The sequence below is a fragment of the Grampus griseus genome (genome assembly GCF_964374135.1).
Source record: "Grampus griseus genome assembly, chromosome: 20".
Classification (NCBI taxonomy): domain Eukaryota; kingdom Metazoa; phylum Chordata; class Mammalia; order Artiodactyla; family Delphinidae; genus Grampus; species Grampus griseus.
The window spans coordinates 39,992,223-40,011,728 of NC_139014.1; the positions used below are offsets into that span (position 1 = coordinate 39,992,223).

General features: G+C 41.6%; 1 protein-coding gene across 8 annotated transcripts in view; it reads right to left on the bottom strand.

Moving 5' to 3' along the window:
* The window catches only part of NCOR1 (nuclear receptor corepressor 1), a gene marked incomplete at its 3' end in the record, with an annotated part of 142,762 nt that overhangs the window by 20,927 nt on the left and 102,329 nt on the right, over nucleotides 1–19,506 (bottom strand). For 7 of the 8 annotated variants that reach the window (XM_082678228.1, XM_082678227.1, XM_082678226.1 and 4 more), the window contains 10 exons: nucleotides 14,684–14,844; nucleotides 9,810–9,930; nucleotides 9,616–9,717; nucleotides 9,153–9,253; nucleotides 6,460–6,628; nucleotides 5,329–5,469; nucleotides 3,962–4,045; nucleotides 3,207–3,463; nucleotides 2,571–2,931; nucleotides 654–881 (listed from right to left, as the gene is read on the bottom strand). In XM_082678228.1, coding sequence (XP_082534354.1) covers nucleotides 654–881; nucleotides 2,571–2,931; nucleotides 3,207–3,463; nucleotides 3,962–4,045; nucleotides 5,329–5,469; nucleotides 6,460–6,628; nucleotides 9,153–9,253; nucleotides 9,616–9,717; nucleotides 9,810–9,930; nucleotides 14,684–14,844 — 1,725 coding nt within the window. The remainder of the gene's footprint in view (nucleotides 1–653; nucleotides 882–2,570; nucleotides 2,932–3,206; nucleotides 3,464–3,961; nucleotides 4,046–5,328; nucleotides 5,470–6,459; nucleotides 6,629–9,152; nucleotides 9,254–9,615; nucleotides 9,718–9,809; nucleotides 9,931–14,683; nucleotides 14,845–19,506) is intronic. The other variant, XM_082678229.1, reaches the window with a different exon arrangement.

Below are 19,506 nucleotides of genomic sequence, written 5' to 3' on the forward strand. Positions count from 1 at the left end.
TGTAATTGTGTAACTTAATGAAAAACTCTGTAAATCTATGACAGAAGAACAAAAAAAGTGGTTTCTCCAGAAACTAAGTTGACTGCTTTGGAAAGACTCAATATAGAAGCTGAATTAGGTATAGACTAGATAATTTTAAAAGACTGGGAAAAAAATCTAGAAGGATTCTGTATTTAGATTGCTTTGAAGTGTCTTTAAATTCTAACTTCACTTAAAAAACCAAACCTGGAGATGTATCATTTATACAAGAAAGACAGTGGTGAGGTTTAATCAGTGGCCCCTGACCTGAGATCAGAACACTGGTGAATGCATGTCTCTGCTGTAAATTGAAACATATAACGTATGCATGTGTCATTTAAAAACAGTTCTTCACATTAACCCACTTTTCCAATCAGCTTAACCAAATGCCATCAGACAAGAGAGCTTTCCACATACCTAATATTTTTAGCTCTTTCAGGGGTGCTGGTAATATTTTGTGTCTTGATCTGAGAGCTGGTTACATGGGGTGTATAGTTTGTGAAAATTCACTGAACTATATACACTAATGACCCATGCAACTGTCTGTGGACTGTACCTTAATAAACAGAAAGTCTAGAAAGCCACACAGGTATGTTATTTCTTTGCTTTCAGTTATTGCTACACACGGTGCTTACCAGGATCCAGAGCCCGGTGAAACGGCATGGCTGGGTCCAGATGTGTGGGCAGATGGCTCCGGTAAACCTCCCCTGGGGCACCGCCCCTGTGGTGCGGCTCAAAAGGGCTGTGGCTCACTGCAGGGTCTACCCCAGGAACTGGAGACTTCGCTGTGATGCTTTCCCTCTGTGTAGGGGTCAGTGTCGATTTCCTTTCATGACTGGTAGACTTGCTAGAAGAAATCGTAACTGCAAGAAAAAATAAAGGGGCCAACGCCACAAATTCTTAAGCAAAGTTGTTAATGTTTATTTCTCAACCACTCAAATACAGACCATATTCGTACAGTATTTTGATCTTCTCTTCCCACGAAACATGTCACAGTAATCTTGCAGAATATGCAAACGTGAAGAGCTGGCAGGCACCTCTGTGATTTGGACACTGCCCCCTTCTGGGTCACAGCCCGGGTTTACCACCTAATGTTAAGGCTGAAAACGACGTTCGACACTCCTCTTTAAACCCCACTATACACTGTTTCGTTGTCTCCGCAACCTGGTATTCTAATTTCTCTTGATCCTGCATGCATCAAACCTCAGCTTACTCTCCGCGCCTGCGTTGCCAGCCCCTGCTAGGCTACACTGTGTTTCCTCACTCTGTACGTCCAGAGACTTTCTTACCAGCATCAGTCTCCTCCCTGCCCCAGCTGCTTCTTTTCTACATGACGGTATCCAGAGAGGCTTGATCGTCCCATCAGTGCTACCAGCCACCACCCTCTATCGTTTTAATGATTGTGGTAAAACACACGGAACATAAAACTTACAATTTTAGCCATTACAAAGGGTACACTTCAGTGACAGTAATACACACACAGTGTTGTGCAACCGTCAGCACCACCTAATCCTTCAGATTTTGATAATGTCAACTTTGCTATGATCACACAAACCTGCCTGTCAAAACCAAGGAATCAGGCTGGTTTAGTACATCCCCTCACACCCCAACTTGCTCTAACTTGTAGAGCCTTTCCTTCTGCAGGGCACTTCTCCTCTTTCGTAACTAGAGCCAACAAGGTTTGGGTTCACTCTGCACCCCCAAACAGGCGCTTTCCTCTCCTCCTCCCTCTGTGCCGCCCCCCCACCGCCCACATCCTTCACGCCCACAGCCTCGCAGAGTGCAGCCCAGGACCCTGCACAGAAGCCCAGCGATAAATGATTACCGCAGTACAGCCAAAAATGCTAAGTGGAAGCATGTTTAAGGGCCTTGGATTGCTTCAGGGACCACCTGGTAAAAACCATGCCTCTCAGTTTGCTGATCTACCTGCCAGCAGCATAAACCCCAAGGAGGTGTGGGGTCGTGGCGCTAACAGCAGTGCCAACTGTACCCATAGCGCACAGTAACTGAGTCCTTCCTACACACGAGGCGCTATTCTTTCCAAGTTCTTTAAACCTATCACCGCATTTTATCTTCAGAACAATCCAATGAGGTAATAAGCCTTAGTATTACACCACCAATTCACAGATGAGGAAACTATGGCACAGAAAACCTGAGGAACGGGTCCAAGTTAGGACAGCAAGGAGAACCCTGATTCAACCCTGAGCAGCCCGGCTCCACAGCTTAAATGTTCAGCCCCACAGCAGACGGCGCCCAGGAGCCAGGAGTCCAGACTGACTTCCAGAAAACCTCACGGGTTAGCTGAAAATCTACTCTAAGCATTACTTGCTCAAGCATTTCTGGACTCCACCATACTCTGCATTGAGTTAAAACATTAGGCACTTCACCTACAATTATGCCTATTTTAATGTGGCAGCCAGCCTTCCAGAGCCCTAGCATCAAGCACCACCGACGGCGCTTTCGACCACCTGGAGCCAACACCGGGCTGCGTGCTGCTGGCGGAGGTGGGCAGCACAACACAGACGTCAGACAAGGACACGGGAGGAACACACCATCGGGAGCTCTGCTCATCATGGGCGAGCCTCTGGGCGCAGTGCTGGCGTAACTCCCCGGCGTCCGCCGTGCGCTGGCGTCCTCGTAAATCCCCGGGCTCAGCTGTGCTTTGGGGGCTTCGTGAAGCGTTGACCTGAGAACCGAGGGGCCAGAGCTTACCACCGACGTGTGCCGGGAACGCACAGGCTCGCCTGCTTTCACGTCCTCGTATTTTCCCCGTTCGACCGCTTTTATGCTCTCTGGCCTAATTTCCAGTGGAGGCAGCCCACGGGGCAGTCTGCTAGGCCCCGCGACCAAGGACTTGACGTTGTGCTTGATGGCGGATTGGCCTGAACTGCTGTCAGACTTGACGGGTGTGCCCTACAGGGAAAGAGACAGGCGTCACAGGCAGCCACAGCTCAGCCGCTTCTCCACCGCAGGCCACGTCGGGCTCGCGGCAACGACGGCTGCTGTCTGTGTGGGTCTCCATCACAGGTCCACTGAGCTGAAGCTGCACACTCTCCCACACCAGAACAACTAAGGGTAAAGCAGACACAAACCTTCATGTTTCCTTCCAAGAGACCTGACACTTATAATGCTTATAAGAACTACTGATAATCCTTAGGTCGCACTGCAGTCTGAAGCGGAATGGCTACCTGGGAGATGGAGCCCTCGACCATGGGCCTCGTGCTCTGCACCACTTCTGGGGTTTTCTGGCTTTCCTGAGTTAAAACATCTTGCCGTGGGATCTCATGGATGGAGCGCCCCATCTCTTTGATGGTGGTGATGCCATCGTAAGGTTTTCCTTTGGTAATGGCACCTTCAAACGCTCGTATGGGCGGACTCTCCCTTTTAATCTGTTTGGGGTACTTAAGGCCATCTTCAAAACTTTCAGTTGTCGCTCTTGGTGTGCCTTCAAAAAAGGATTCAAGAAACATGCTTATTAAATTAATGCCACTGAATTATACACTTAAAAACTGTTAAAATGGTAAATTTTGTTGCACACAATTTACCGCAATATAAAAAAATGAATGCCTTGCCATCTTGCAGTTTCTAATCAATTTTTGGTTTACAAAGGATCCTTAAATCAATACTCATCGGCCATTCTTTTGCGGGGGGGGGGGAGGGCGGTGTTGTTCAAGATTTAATACATCGCTCATCACAATCACAGAATTGTTCTTACATAATGAAGGTGTCTCTATATTCAAAGATTAGGCAACTATCATCTTCCAATACACTATGTAACTCAGAGAAGAAGAGTTATAATCAGGATTTAAATACCTAATATTTCAAAAGGGAAGATATCTTGAAAAACAGGTATCTTTTTCAGATATCACACACTGCACATTAATTTCAAACTACTTTGCCAGTGAGGCAGTAATGAATAAAAGCAAATGAGCAAAATGTTTACCCTGCATTATGGAACCAGACAGCACAGTCCTTTCTTTGAGGTCAGAGTGAGGGCTCCCCCTGGGTAATGCTCGGCAGATCAGCCCTTTCAAAACAAGGAGGCAATTCCGGAGTTAGACACAACACGGGTGTCAGTTCACGCACACTGTTCTTAGAGGGTGTACTGTTGATAAAAGCTCCATGGAGAAAGGGGTACCATTTTAGATTTGCAAACTATTCAGAAGAATATCATGGAAAAAATAACAAAAGTTGGAAGTACCCAACATGACATCACCCATTTCTTTTTAAACATTTTCCTAAATAGAAAATGGCCAAAGAAGACATCTATTATAAGTCAAAAAGTAAAGAACAACACTTTCAAAGCTAAATCTAAACACCCAGTGCTTTCTGACAGAGGTGAGAGAAAATATAGGGGGATTGGAAATCATTGTTTAGCTCTGAAATATACCTGTGAGAAGGGGAAAACATGAAAGATGGATACCTCAAAAAAAGGTAAAATATATTAAATGAAACATGCAAATCAAAATGAAAGAGATGTAAATAACCTCCTAAGAAGTTTCATGTTATACTGCCAACAAATCTGAATCAAGGAAAGAAAAGTGAGATTTTTTTTTTTTTTAACTACAGAGAAAATCCAGCTCTTAGAAAATTTCACAGGCCTTCAAGATTGAGGAGTCCTTACACTGTTTTTAGTATTTTATCTAGATTAAAATAAAATAATTGAGGTAGGTTAAGATTTAAGGAAAGTGAGCCATTAACAAAACAAAACCATAGCTATCATTTGATGAATGCACGTCACATGCTCAGCACAAGACTGCACACCTGTCTCTAATCCTCACACAATGGTAGGTACAATCCCTTAATTTACAGAGCAAGAAATGGACACAGAGAAATTCACCAGGAAAGAGTGAAGTTAGGATTCAAATACATGTCTTTGCTCTGTCCATTATACCACTCTATCTGCCTCACAATAAAAACAAAGTTCTCATGATGAATTTCACATTTTTAAACTCACTTAACTCAAAAAGAAATAATCTACAAATTATATAAGCATTCTAACAGTTACCTACGGTATGACCAATTATGTTTAATTTTTACTTCCCTCCACTGCCACGTACCACTTGATTTATATGTAGATATGAACATAAGTTTAAACATTTATTAATATAAATTTCATGTTAATATTACCTGTATATTTCATATTACATGCATTAGTAATATATTAATATATTTATATGAGTTTCATTTATATATTGATATAAATTTCAGGTTGAAATGACAGAGACTGAATACAACCTAACTCAACAATGGAAATTTACTATACGAAATTCAATGTATCTGAACAGCGTTCTGGAAACGACACCTCACCCTCCAGCGGTGCTGACACAGGAGACTCCCTCATGGACAACCCTTGCTTTAGAGCTCCTTCCACTGATTCATAGCTTCTTTTGAGACTGATTTCATGAGCTGTTCTCGGACTCCTCGTCCCTTCTCGGGCATTCTTAATATCTGCAGGACACAGACACAAGTATTACTCAGACAGAGCCCAAGGCCTATTGTATGGTAAATAAGTTATCTTAATTTCATAATCTCACAAAAAATATATATATAAAAACTGGTCTTAATCTACTATATACATCTGTGCAGATGCCATTTATAAAAATGTTTTCATTCACTCAAATATATTTATTGAGTGTCAGGCATAAACCAGGCTTGCAGATTAGGTTAACAAATTAAGTCCCTTCCCTCATGAAATTCAGCAGTAGTGGCAGATACAGATAAATTACTAGGTGGTTACACACAGTAACCGGTACTATGGACAGTGGGCTATGAGAATGCTGGAAGGGGATCCTGACATCTGAAAGCTCAGATAAGGGTCACTGAACACAGCACTGCGGTTCATGAAAGTCACTGTTGACTGAGCCAGTGTGGACACAGTGGGCAAAGGGGAGATTCACACCCTGGGTGGGGTAGCGTGAGATTTCATCTCACTACTCAGAACAGCGTGCAATTTAAAACTGAAACTTAAGGATACACCTAAAGATAAATGCTTACATACATACAGACATTAAAATAGTTATATTTAAGCAGCATTTAAATTCAATACTCTTTCTAGGATTATCAGACTATTATCTACTCCTTAATTCTTAACACATAAAATAGGTACCCCTTTAAAATAAAAGTGATTCTATTAAAGTTAAACAAAGATTCTTTTCCTAGGCTAAATCAAATGACCACAGCTGGCAATGTTAGCTACCACTCAGGGGACACGTAGTATGGGCTCTGCACTGTTAATCACTTTTCATTGACTGTTTCAGTTAATTTTTCACAAAAGTTTCACGAGAAGTACAAGTATTAACCTTTTTTTACATTACAGAGAGGAAACTTGGGCTCAGGGAAGGAAAACTAACTTTTCCAAAGCAAGCATGTAGGGAACCAGAACCACATCCTTAGTCACACATTACAACACTGGCTTCAGTGTGGAGATGCAATACTTACTATCGTAAGATAAGATGTGTCCACTTTTGCCTTCATAAATAACATGGCCTTTGGATGCAGTTTCCTCTCGGCCTTTCTCAGGACTGCTCTCTTCAATGGACAGTCTAGAAATGGGTCCCTTCACCAAAGCCTCAGTTGGTATGCCAGCCTGGGACAGAGCCGGGGTCCCCTGTCATCAATTCAAACACAGGCACCACAAACATCACTTGACTTTACAGGACACAAAGACGCTCAGAAAATGTAACCTGCCACACCGAGAGTCAGAGCAAGCCATGTCCTCAAATGAGACAGGCCAGCACATGACGGGAAATCAGACACGTTTTATAAACGTAAAGAAACACTGTACCTTGGTCCCTGAACCCTGCCGTACAAAACTTCTTAAAACGCTAACAGGTATCTGAGCTGATGAGCTTTCTTCCCCGCCTCAAAGTCAAACCTCTACGAAGGTACTTAACTCTCAGCAACAAAATGTGTCTGAAGGCCTAAAATCACGCAAATGTAATAAAGCTTTTTCAAAATTTCTAAGAAAAATAAGTCAACAAATTAAATTTTAAATTAAAGTACCACAACCTTCTCTCATATTGTGATAAGAGGGAAAAAGAGTTTTCAGTTACTAAACTGTCTGCTGGGTTAGACCTCTGGTCATCAATAAGAGGGGACAGAAAACTCAGATGCCCCCGTACTGTGATGTGACTCAGCTTAGGTTACGTCACCCGCGTTTTCACCATCACTAGTCCTCTTCTGGGCCACCTATGGCCACGGTTCTTGTTACCCTTCCTTCAAGGGAAGCACTCATGGAACCTAAAGTGTAGAACACTTTGCAAAGTGAGCTGCCTAGGTTGCATGGGAGAGTCGGGGGCCAAGCCCCAGCCCACACACACTCCAAAACTCAGTGTCCCCAAAACTCCACTGAGGCCACTCTGAACCCATGTGTCCCTGCAGGACAGTGATGGGGACCACGTGTCCGCTCGTGCAGCCGAGAGGTGAGCTCCGTGGTGAACACCCAGAAACCCTCGCACCCTCTTTGGAAGTGCTCATGTCACACGGACAGACAGATTTGAAAATCGACAGGCAAAGCCCAGCCTCACTTGATCCAGTTCATTCCGCATCCAGTTTGGATACTGGAGCGAAAATGAAGAAGGAAAAATAAGATGCATAGGCCATTTATTTTTCTTTTATTTATATTAAAGTGTTTGCTTATTCTGAAAACTAACATCAAGGGACTGGATAACTTTGGTCAAATGTGAAAGGAGAGATCTGAGAAGTTAGTGTGTAACTTTCCAGATCACTACACACCACATGCTCTATAACCATGTCTCAGAAAGAAATCACTGGACTCTTGTTAAAATGGAAATTCTGGGACTTCCCTGGTGGCGCAGTGGTTAAGAATCCAACAGCCAAGGCAGGGGACACGGGTTTGAGCCCTGGTCCAGGAAGATCCCACATGCCGCAGAGCAACTAAGCCCGTGCGCCACAACTACTGAGCCTGCGCTCTAGAGCCTGCAAGGCACAACTACTGAAGCCCGCGTGCCACAACGACTGAAGCCTGCACACCTAGAGCCCACGCTCCGCAACAAGAGAAGCCATCGCAGTGAGAAGCCCACACACCGCAACGAAGAGCAGCCCGCGCACCGCAACCAGAGAAAGCCCATGCGCAGCAACGAAGACCCAACGCAGCCAAAAATAAATAAATAAATAAATAAATTTTTTTTTTAAAAAAAGGAGATTCTGATTCCATAGGTCTGGAGCAGGGACTGAAATGTCTGCGTTATTCTAACAAGTTCCCAGGAGATGCTGCTCCTCTGGGGCACACTACACTCGGTCAGCAGGGTCCTAGGGCTTGCTCTTGAATGGGTGCTGGGCAGAATCCCTGGAGAGCTGGAGAACACAGACTGCTGGGACCCGGCCCCCATGGGTGAGACTTCAGGAAATCTAGGGCAGGAATTCAACATTTATATGTCTAACAACTTCCCAGGTGACACTGCTGCTGCTGCTCTGCGGAACAAACTTTAACCACCACTGTCCTAGGGAACAGAAACAAAAGTCAAGGAAGAGGAACAGAAAGCTCGTGACAGGCACGTGCACGAAAGCACAGGATTCTGTTTACAATGAATTCCCAAAATAGAATTTTCCTTTTCCAGATCTACATTAATAAAGAGGCTAAGGACTGTTTTACGTTTCAAACTAAAATTTACATCTAACTGAGGAAAAGAAAGACCTTTTATTAATCAAAATTGGCACCTTAGCCTAAAATTAGAAGAAGATACTTGACTTCTGGTGTTTTTGTCAACACCATCCGTATTTCCTGAGACTACAGACCTTCCTTCTCAGAAGGGGCAAAGCAAGCAAACAATTTATAATGATTTTCCTCTCAATTCCTATTTAAGCTGAACACACGGTAAAAGCTTTGCCAGGAAGGCAGTGAGAGTTACATCAATTAGAACTTGCTTCTTCTGTCAAGTTGCAAATAATCGACCTTTTCAAATGAACCACAGTACAGATGATACAGCTTGTGGTCGAAATGATCACATTACTGTCTCTCTGCAGGCAGTTTATAGATCTGAGGTTTATCATCACTGAGACCCCGTTCCATAACCCAGAACTACGAACAACACAGTCACAAAACTACTGCTGGAACAGCCAACACGCTTGAGACATCACTTCTGGTTTTCTCATGAATGAGCGCAACTAACCTGGGTGATAGAGCCCCGGAGGGATGGGATGCTCTCCACAGAAAGTTTGCTGGAGGGAGTTCCCCGAGTTATACTTCCTTCTTGAATGGCTCCTGTGGTACCTGAATAAAAACAAAATCATTAGCGAATCACACCTCTGCACCTGCAAAAAAAACACAACAAAACAAAAAACCAAGCAAACAAAATCAGCCCCTACTTCGAAGAGAGGGAACAGCAGCACAAAAAGAACAGTTTTTGTTTTACTGAAATGTACTTTTAAAATAATTTTGCAATTATTAAAAAAGACTGTAGAAATATGAAATTTCAAAGTTTTAAAGTCATTTTTATACAGAAAGAAAACTTACATTTAGAATTTAAAGGCTCTAGTTTAAGAGCCCATCATCATTAAAACACATTAATGACTTCCTTTAATATATTTATTGGGGACCAGAGTTTAGTATTTCTGCCAAACAGCATATTTTACCTCTGACCACTCCTTCATGTTGGGCTCTGACCAATAAACCCTCAGGTTGCGAGTTTTGGCTTCGGGGAGAAAACTCTTCTTGCTTGATGTAGGGCACAGTAGCTACGGACCAAAGCAAGAGAAAGTGAGCTCAAGTGCTGAATCCCTGACTGTGACGCTACAAAGGCAGAGATGGCCACGTCCTCCTCACTGACCTGGCTTGGCGGCCTCCTGCTGCCGCGGCAGTCCCAGAGAGATGGAGCCCGCCGAGGGCTTCGCTGCCTCGGGAGCATAGGAGGCCTGATTAGGAGAAGGCAAGTAAGTGCCGGGTGTTCCCTAAAAATAATGTTAAAGGACTAGAATAACACTGTCTTTTCACAAGGTCAACTATATATTTAAGGTACACGTTTCTGTTTATAAAACTTACCACTCACCCCCCACCAAAATTAAGAACAGGTATTTGTAAAGCAAGAAAATCCCTGACACAGACTGGTTAAATTTTAAAAGTTTTTAAAGGGAGCAAGATATGTCTTCCAAAATTACCATAAATTTTATGAAGATAATATGCATTACTTACAAATTACATAAATAAAAGCACTTAACCATACACACAAAATGTAAGCTACTATTGTTAACATTATCCCTCGTAAAAATGCTATGGGATAGAAGCACCAATGAAAATGGTGGAGTAAGGACTTCCAAAAACCCTCCTCCATAAAGGTAACCAGAAAACTAGCAAAAATTTTAAGAATCAGCCTTTTTTTTTTTTTTTTGCGGTACGCGGGCCCCTCACAGCTGTGGCCTCTCCCGCCGTGGAGCACAGGCTCTGGACACGCAGGCCCAGCGGCCACGTCTCACGGGCCCAGCCGTTCCGCGGCACGCAGGATCCTCCCAAACCGGGGCACAAACCCGCACCCCCCGCACCGGCAGGCAGACTCCCAACCACTGCGCCACCAGGGAAGCCCAGAATCAGCCTTTTAAGAACTCTTTTCCAACGCTTTAACCAAAGGCTTGTAGAAATCTGGGAGCATTTATTCAAGAAAAATGGCAGAACCCAGGTAAGAACCATGAGCTGTGTGACACCTGGACTTGGCTCTGCTGCCCCTCCCACGCCCCTCACCCCCCAACCCCCGCCAGCTCTGTCTCAGCCTTGAGAACCCACAGCCCTCGACCACGGTGAAAACGAGCAGTCCAGCAGACAGCACAAGGGAAAGAATGGGGTTATCATTCCCAGGTAACTGTCATGATCAGACTGGTCTGACGGTTCTCTGACAGACCCACTTGCAAAGCTGTCTTTTCTGGCCTGACTGTGGTGGGGAAGAAAGTTCAGGCTTGTCAAAAACTATCAGAGTCAATGGATTAACCTCTCCACTGGCTGAGGCAGGAGAGAACAGCTAGGGTGAAAAAACAGGCTAAACAGAAACCTTAAGAGGAAAAGCTAAGGAAAGAGATATTCACAAGGGATTTGAAAAGCTCCAACATCTTCCTAGGAACCTAGAAGGCCAAGTGCACGTGCAAGGCTATGTACCTGCCAGGGAAGACATAAGGCGGCCATGAGTTCTCACCGCTGGCTGATCTCAAGGCGCTGAGAAAGCAGGAAGTGAAGACCAAGGCCGAAGTGCCAGCTGCCTGGCTGAACGCTGCAGGCACATCCCAACATACACACAGAGCCCTCAGTAAAGACGTGGGAACTTAGTCTTTCTGGGCACTGAACTCTCTGTCTAATAACTAGCTGACCACTCATTAAGCAAATAGAGACTTCAGTGGCCACACATGACACAAGAATACAGACTTTACTGAATTAGTTCAAATAAACAACAACAAATCCTAGGGAGAAAGGAGAATCTGATTTCCAGAGTTCCACATTATGTTATGTGTTTCAACCAAAAATTACAAGACATGCAAAGAAACAGGAACATATGATCCATACACAGGAGGGTAAAAAAAAAAAAAAAGCAGTGAATAAAAACTGTCCCTGGGCTTTAGATTTGTTAGGAAAAGACTTTAAGTCAGCTATTATAAATAAGTTCAATGAACTATAGGGAACCATGTATAAAGAATTAAAGGAGGGCTTCCCTGGTGGCACAGTGGTTGAGAGTCCGCCTGCCGATGCAGGGGACATGGGTTCGTGCCCCGGTCCGGGAAGATCCCACATGCCACGGAGCGGCTGGGCCCATGAGCCATGGCCGCTGAGCCTGCGCGTCCGGGGCCTGTGCTCCGCAATGGGAGAGGCCACAGAAGTGAGACGCCCGCGTACCGCAAAAAAAAAAAAAAAGAATTATAGGAAAGTATGAAAATGACGTCTCATCACATAGAGAATATCAACAAAGAGAAAGAAATCATAAAACAGAATCACATAGAAATTCTGAAGTTGAAAAGTATAAGAATTGGAGAAAAAGAAAACCTCTCAGCAAACTAAGAATATACAGAAACATCATCAATCTGATGAAGGGCACCTATGCAAAGTCTGTAGTTAACATACCTACTAGCGAAATATTGAATGCCTCCCTCCTAAGTTGGGCAACAAGCAAAGTATAATCTCTTCACCACTTCTATTCAACATTGTTCTAAAAGTTCTACCCTAACCAGTTTAATAAAACAAGGAAAAGGAAAGGCATAAAGATTGGAAAGGAAGAAGTAAAACTGTCTTTATTTGTAGACGACACGCATACAGAGAAAGTCCTAAGAAATCTACCCCTTCCAAAAAAAACCAAAAATAAAACCAAAAAACCCTGTCACAAACAGTAAGTAAATGTAACAGGAGATAAGGTCAAGATATAAAAATCAACTTTTTTCATACACCAGAAAGAACCAGAAAAGGAAAATTTTTAAAATATCACTTATAAAAACATAAAATACATTATAAATAATCAAATTAACCGATTAACAAAATTAACAAAACATGTATAAAATCTCTACAGTGAAAATTACAAAATACTGCTGAGAGAAATCAAAGACCTAAATAAATGGAAAGACGAACATGTGCATGGATTAGAAGACTCAATTTTCTTAAGAATTAATCTACAGATTTAATGCAATACGAACCAAAATCCCAGCAGAATTTTTTGTAGGAACTGACAAACTGATTATGTAACTTATATGGAAATACAAGAGACACAGAAGAGCTAAAACAATCTTATTTATACGACTGCAGGACTTATACGACATGATCTTAAGACTTACTATAAAAAGCACAATAACCAAGACTGGTGCTGATGAAAGGATGGGCAAGTAGGTCAATGGGACAGAACAGAGTCCAGAAACAGACCCAAACATGCAAATGGGAGAGAGAAAAGACTTTTCAACCAATGTGATGGGAATGCAGATCCACATGGATGGATGAGGCCCATCCTCGCCTCACTGTGCACAGAAATCAGTTTCACATGGACCTAAATATAAAAGCCAAAACTATAAAGCTTTCAGAAGAAAACCTGGGAGAAAATCTCCACAAGCTTGAAACGGGCAATGATTTTTTAGAGAAAAAGAACTAGTCGTAAGAGGGAAAAATATATATATGAACTTCCATCAAAATTTAAAACTTCTATGCATCAAAACACACAAGAGAGAAAAAAAATATATATATATATAAAAAACAGAATTTTCATCTGTGATGTATAAAGAACTTCTGCAACCTAGTAACTAAAAGGTCCAATAAAAACAGATAATAAGACAGTCACGTCACAATCAGATGTACAAATGGCCAATAAGTGTATGAAAAGCGCTAAACATCATTTGTTATCAGGGAAATGCAGAATAAAACCACAGTGGAATACTACATACCTACTAGTATGACTAATATAAAAAAGAATGACAACAGCGAGTGGAACTCAGACTGTGCTGGTGGCAGTGGCACTGTAGAGCCACTCCGGAAAACTATGAAGTAAAACATACATCTACCCAGACATTCTGCTCTCAGGGCCTATACGAGAGAAATGAAACCACATGTCTACAAAGAGCCCAGTATAAGAATGTTCGTATCAGCTTTATTTACAGCAGCCAAAAAGCAGAAACAGCTCAGGTTTCCATCAACAAGAAAATGGATAAACAAATTGGTATGTTCACCCAATGGAGTATTATTCAGCAATAAAAAGGAAGAAACTACTGATTACACAAAAACCTGGACGGGGACTTCCCTGGTGGTGCAGTGGTTAAGAATCCGCCTGCCAATGCAGGGGACACGGGTTGCAGCCCTGGTCTGGGAAGATCCCACACGCAGTGGAGCAACGAAGCCTGTGCGCCACAACTACTGAGCCTGCACTCTAGAGCCCGCAAGCCACAACTACTGAGCCCACGTGCCACAACAACTGAAGCCGCGCACCTAGAGCCCGTGCTCCACAAGAGAAGCCACCGCAATGGGAAGCCTGTGCACCACGACGAAGAGTAGCCCCTGCTCACCGCAACTAGAGAAAGCCTGCGTGCTGCAACAAAGACCCAATGCAGCCAAAAAAAAAAAAAAAATCTGGACGAATCCCTGAAATCATTAATGCTAAGTTAAAGAAGACAGACAAAGAAGAGCCAAAGTGTAAGACTCCATTTATATCGAGTTCTGGAAAAGGCAGAACTAACCTACGACAACAGAGAGCGCTTGAGGCAGTGGAGGAAGAGAACCTAGGAGGGACGGAAAAGGCCCCCAGCCCAATGGGGGCGCAGTCACTGGTGGTGAACGTCAGTCAACCTGACTGAGGCTTTACAGTCAGACCACGTCCAGAGAGAAAGGCCAAGGTCAGAATAAACTAGGGCTTACCAATCATCTACAATTTAATATTAGAACCTTTAAAATAGTTATCCTCTAGTACTTGAAACTATTCCATCTCCATTCATGCTACACTACACTTCAGGGCACACGCACCTTTCCCGAGCTAAACCAGAGGGGTGCCACTGTCACTCAACCTGGGCACATGACTCGAATAAACTTCCTGTGTGTGGTATGGAATAGAAAATGACTGCTGCATTTTCAGGTCACTGTCTCTTCATAAACAGACACATTTTTATTTATTAGGACTCTGACAAATTAATATGGGAAGGAGGGACAATTTTTACCAAAGCAAAAAAACAACAGGCCATCTACTGGGAAGAGAAGCCCTTTTACCTGTGAGATGGAGCCTCCCAGTATAAAAGATGGTTTTTCTGAAGCCACTGTGGTTTTGGATGATGGGATGAGAGGAGGAGGTGGCCTAGTGGGTCGAGTTGTTGGAAGCCGAACCCCTTCAGGGAGGTTAGTTATCACTTGATGCGGAGCAGGCTGGAGGACTTTCAAAAGGGAGAAAACATTATTTAAAATAGTCAATTTCCTAGTTTGCGACATTCCACCTATCTCAATTGTTTCTTCAATCATGTTTAAACTGTGAGTGCAAGATGAAGTTGAGGATGAACATTTCTATTTTAAATTTCTTTCACTTAAATTAAACCTGTATCCATACTCAGGTCACGAATGGTATTTGTGAGGTTGAAATACTCAACTCCCTGGCAAACCAGAGCTTTCAGGCTGACGTCCATTTCAAACTATTTCTGCTCAGCATATGCAAATGGCAAACAATTTTTTTCTCTCTCTCCATCACTCTTTGGACCTCACGATGCAGGTGAGAAAAAGGGTGTTTCTTAGCAACAGCTGATATTACAACTCTGGAGAATATACAGATTGACTGACAACCAGTTATACGTCCTCTTTGCATCCTGCATAATTTGGAAACATTTGCTGATTCTGACTCTCACAGACACTTGAATTTTTTTTAGGGGGGTGGATCTCAAGATTTTTACAAAGTACATGTACTCTTAAAAGAAGGCAGTCAACGTCACAGTACACATGTATGAACACAAACCTCCCAGTGGCCCAGTGCATCTCAACTGAATACAACTGAAGATGGAATGCAGAGAAATTCTGAAACAGCAAGGACGCATCCTGGGAGTAAACCACCCAGGTCATCACGTGTAGGTTGATGGCCAGCAGCCACGGCACAGAGGAGCGGTATTTACCTGGCGGGACACTACAGCGGGCTGCACTCACATCGGGCTGTGGCGCAGCTTTACTGACTTCTCTCGGAGAGAGCCTACACGGTGATGCTGACCTTGCTGCGGTACTGCGCATCTGTGCTTCCTGTGCTAGAGCACGTGTGACCTCAGCATAAGGCATATAGGCGACTGATTTTCCTATGAAAGTTAAAGTTATCAAAATAAGGGAAGAACCCCATATTAAAATAGTAAGTGTGAAAGGACCAAGCCCACACCATCCAGGGGCAGATCCAACTATACACTACTATCAACATCTAAAATTCCCGGGGGGGGGGGGGAATCCACCCACAGAGAGGTTTAAAAAAACCCTATAAATCTAAATCTTCTGTGCAAGCGTCATTACTGTGACCTAATAAAATCCTCAAAAATCCAATTACAACTTTTTCTTTCAAATCACAAAGAATTTCTCTTTCCTCTCATTAGGAGAATCAAGTATTTCCACATGCAATAAAGACCACAGCAGGCAAACATCAGATTATCCAGCCATTCTGTGAATTCAAGTATGGCCTGAATTAGAGGCCATAACTCTGAGGATTTCAGCTGTTATAATTAGCCTGTTGAAGCCCACTGCTTAATATTCAGAGAAATAAATGCAATCAAGAAATGGAAGAAGGGTTTCAAAAGATACAGATCAAAATAATTTTTAAAGGCTACACAAGCTTATAAAACTATGAATTTTACTGTAGTAATGCTGATGAAAATTATTCCACATAATTTACCTCTACATAAAGTATTAAAAAAAACTTGAAGCATTTAAAGGGCATATCAGATATGCAGTCATATTAAGACTTAAAAACACACATATATGTAATTATATATATAATATAAATGTTTTCTTTTTTTAAAGTGAATCGACATGCTGTAATTTTGGAAAATAAGAAAAGCACAAAGAAGAAAGTAAAAACTCATCTGTAATCCAAACCACTTTAAATTGTGGCATTTTAATGTCTGCTGGAACAAATTCCCATTCATTTTTTATTCTTTTGCTTACCTAGTCTTACCCATTTATTCTTCCAGATAAAACTAAATTTAAAATCATTTTGAATACTTCCTCCCCAAACAAAATATCACTGGAATTTTCAGTGGACGTGCATTAAATTTATCTCCTGTATTTATAGGAGACTTGACATTTTATAATGAGCTTTCTAATTGAGGAAGCTAGATGTTTTCATATAGGTCATTTTTCATAATTTCATTAAAAGTATTCATAGGTATTTTATATTTTGTTGTGAGGAAAACCATCTGTTTAACATACATGGGAATATATATATATTTATATATACTGATTACTACAGATATATAAGAAAGAAAGTTGTAGATTTCTGTATATCAATTCTTTCTGAGAAACGTAATGAACTTTCCTCTTAGCTCTAATAACTTTCTCAGTTAATTCTCTTAGGCTTCCTAGGTGAATAATCTTACCCTGTGAATAATAACTTGTCTTCTCCCTTCAACAGCTAAACCTCTTGTTTGGTTCCTTTCTTTCTTCCTGCACTGCAGTAAAGTAACACTGGGCATCCTCACAGGTCCTTTTCTAAAGAGAAGGTCTCTAGCATTTCACTTCTAAGTGGATGGTTTGTGACTGGTTTCAGATAGAGACTCATTAGCACAATTAAAACACTCTTTAGTTAACTAAGATATTTTTTAAAACCAGAAACAACAACTGTAATGTCAGCTAATAGGAATCTGTACTATGGGCAGAGCACTGTGTATTACAGGAGTATCCCGCTTAGCCCTCATGACTAATGAGATCATTAACACCATTTGACAGAGGAGGAAACTGAGGCTCAGAAGAATCACACCTAACTGCCCAACCAAGGCTGGAGATTTTTCGAAAGCAGTGCAATTCCTGGCCCTGAGCTCTAAACCATCCTGAGTGCAATGGTGTCTCCCTGAGCACTTGGGTACAGAAATTTCAGATGCCTCTGGGGTAACCATGAAGATGATGTTACCCGTTCCTTCTCTGAAGGATTAATATAATGAATTAGATTATTAAGTGTCCTAATACTGTGCAGATTTATGAAAAAAACCAACTTTAAAAGAATATCACTTCTCCCTTTCTAGAGAATTTAACATGAGAGTGCATTGCAATATATATTACATATATTCACTGTCTGATTGTTTTATAATCAGGTGGGAAAACACACTTTGTCGTAATAGTGCTAAAGAAAAAGATGAAAATTTAGATGGTTTTAAATATAGCTATTTAAATCATCATGTACTCAGCTGAAAAAATTAAGAAACAACAACAACAAAATAAACTAGATTCAGTTGCACAGAGGCATTAACTCTTATTTTGATTGGATTGATTTTAACACCTGCATTAGAATTTCACTTCTCTCTCTCTACATGTGTAAAGTCTGAGTCCTTTCACCGTAGAAAAAATGTTTCCAACTAAAGCAGGAGTCAACTTGTGTAAACGTCACTGGAAAATGAAAACAATCTTTCTCTGAGGTTTTTTCAAGCTTTTCTACAAGTGGAAAGGCTTAAGCCACCTGTCTCACTGATATTAAGAGAAGGTGAACACAATCAAACAGGTGGACAACAGGTGCTGCCTGTTGCCTTCTAAATGAGCCCATGAAGGGAAAAGCCAAAACTGTGGTCCTACCTCATGTGGACAATACGAGTTTGGTGATGGTTTATACATAAATCCTCTTCTCACTATATTTACCATCCTATAAACTATTCTATGATGCCGCACTGAAAACATTTTTATCAAACGGTCTACATACAAGCAAGTTAACTGCAAATATAGAAATGTTATTTGGGAGATTATCCTTTAAGCGAAATATAGGATAGCTATAAATTCAGGAGAGCCTTCAGGCACTTGTTAAATAAATTACTGGATGAACATACTAGCTAGATTAGCTAAAACAAAAGTTAAACCTTCGGATAAAATGTAATCAACCATCCCAGTTTGTAGAGAGTCACCCTGAACCAAATTGGTGTCTTATTAACAAACACCTTGGTGTCATATTGATCAAATATATAATGACAGTTTGGTTTTAAGACCACTGCATCACTATTAAAAGTAAGGGTACCATTCAGATCTAAACCACATGAATTAATGTGACTGATCACGGAGAAATGCAAGTCACAGTTTGGAGTCTCAGAATTTAGGGCTCTAGCCTAGTTCAGTCTCTCCAGCTACCAAATACAACCCATCTCGTAAAGGAGGTCAAGAAAAGAAACTGAGGTCCTAAAATAACTATGCAATATAGACATATTAGAATGACCCAGATATTGTCACCTGAATAATGTTAAGCTTTAGCATGAGTTCGGCAAATACCTTTGAATGTCATTTTTTCTACATTTTAATTCTGCCTTAAAAATTTATTCTAAATCATTTATGTAAGGAATAGATCAAAAGACTTTTGAATTATTCTATAATTTATCATTCTCATAATGACAGATTTTCTCATAATTGAAGATAAGCACTTCTGCTAAATCCATTTTTATCCTACTTCATTTAATCATTCCTTTAACATGTAATTACTGAGTATACATTATGTCAATTACTGAGTTAGGAATTAAGGATTCCCTAGAGGCAATATACTAAAAGCCCAAAGGTTAACAATGTTTTTTTTTACCTTCATTCAAGAAATATTCATTTAGCACCTATCATACACACAGCCCTGGTGGGTATTAATTACTCTGGTTCACATTTTTAATAGCATAAGATTTATATTTAAAACATTAACAATCTGATATGTAAAACTCTAACATAAGAGGTTCAGTGTGTCATGCAACTAATAAGTCATTACTGGTGTGACAGGCGCGGGGAGTCAGCAGGATCAGTTAAGCAGCACAGTTCCTCTTTTACATTAAATAGCCCTTGAAATGCATGGTGTTCTACAGCTAATAGCTCTTATCTATGTCAGGTACTACAGTCTTCTGAATCAT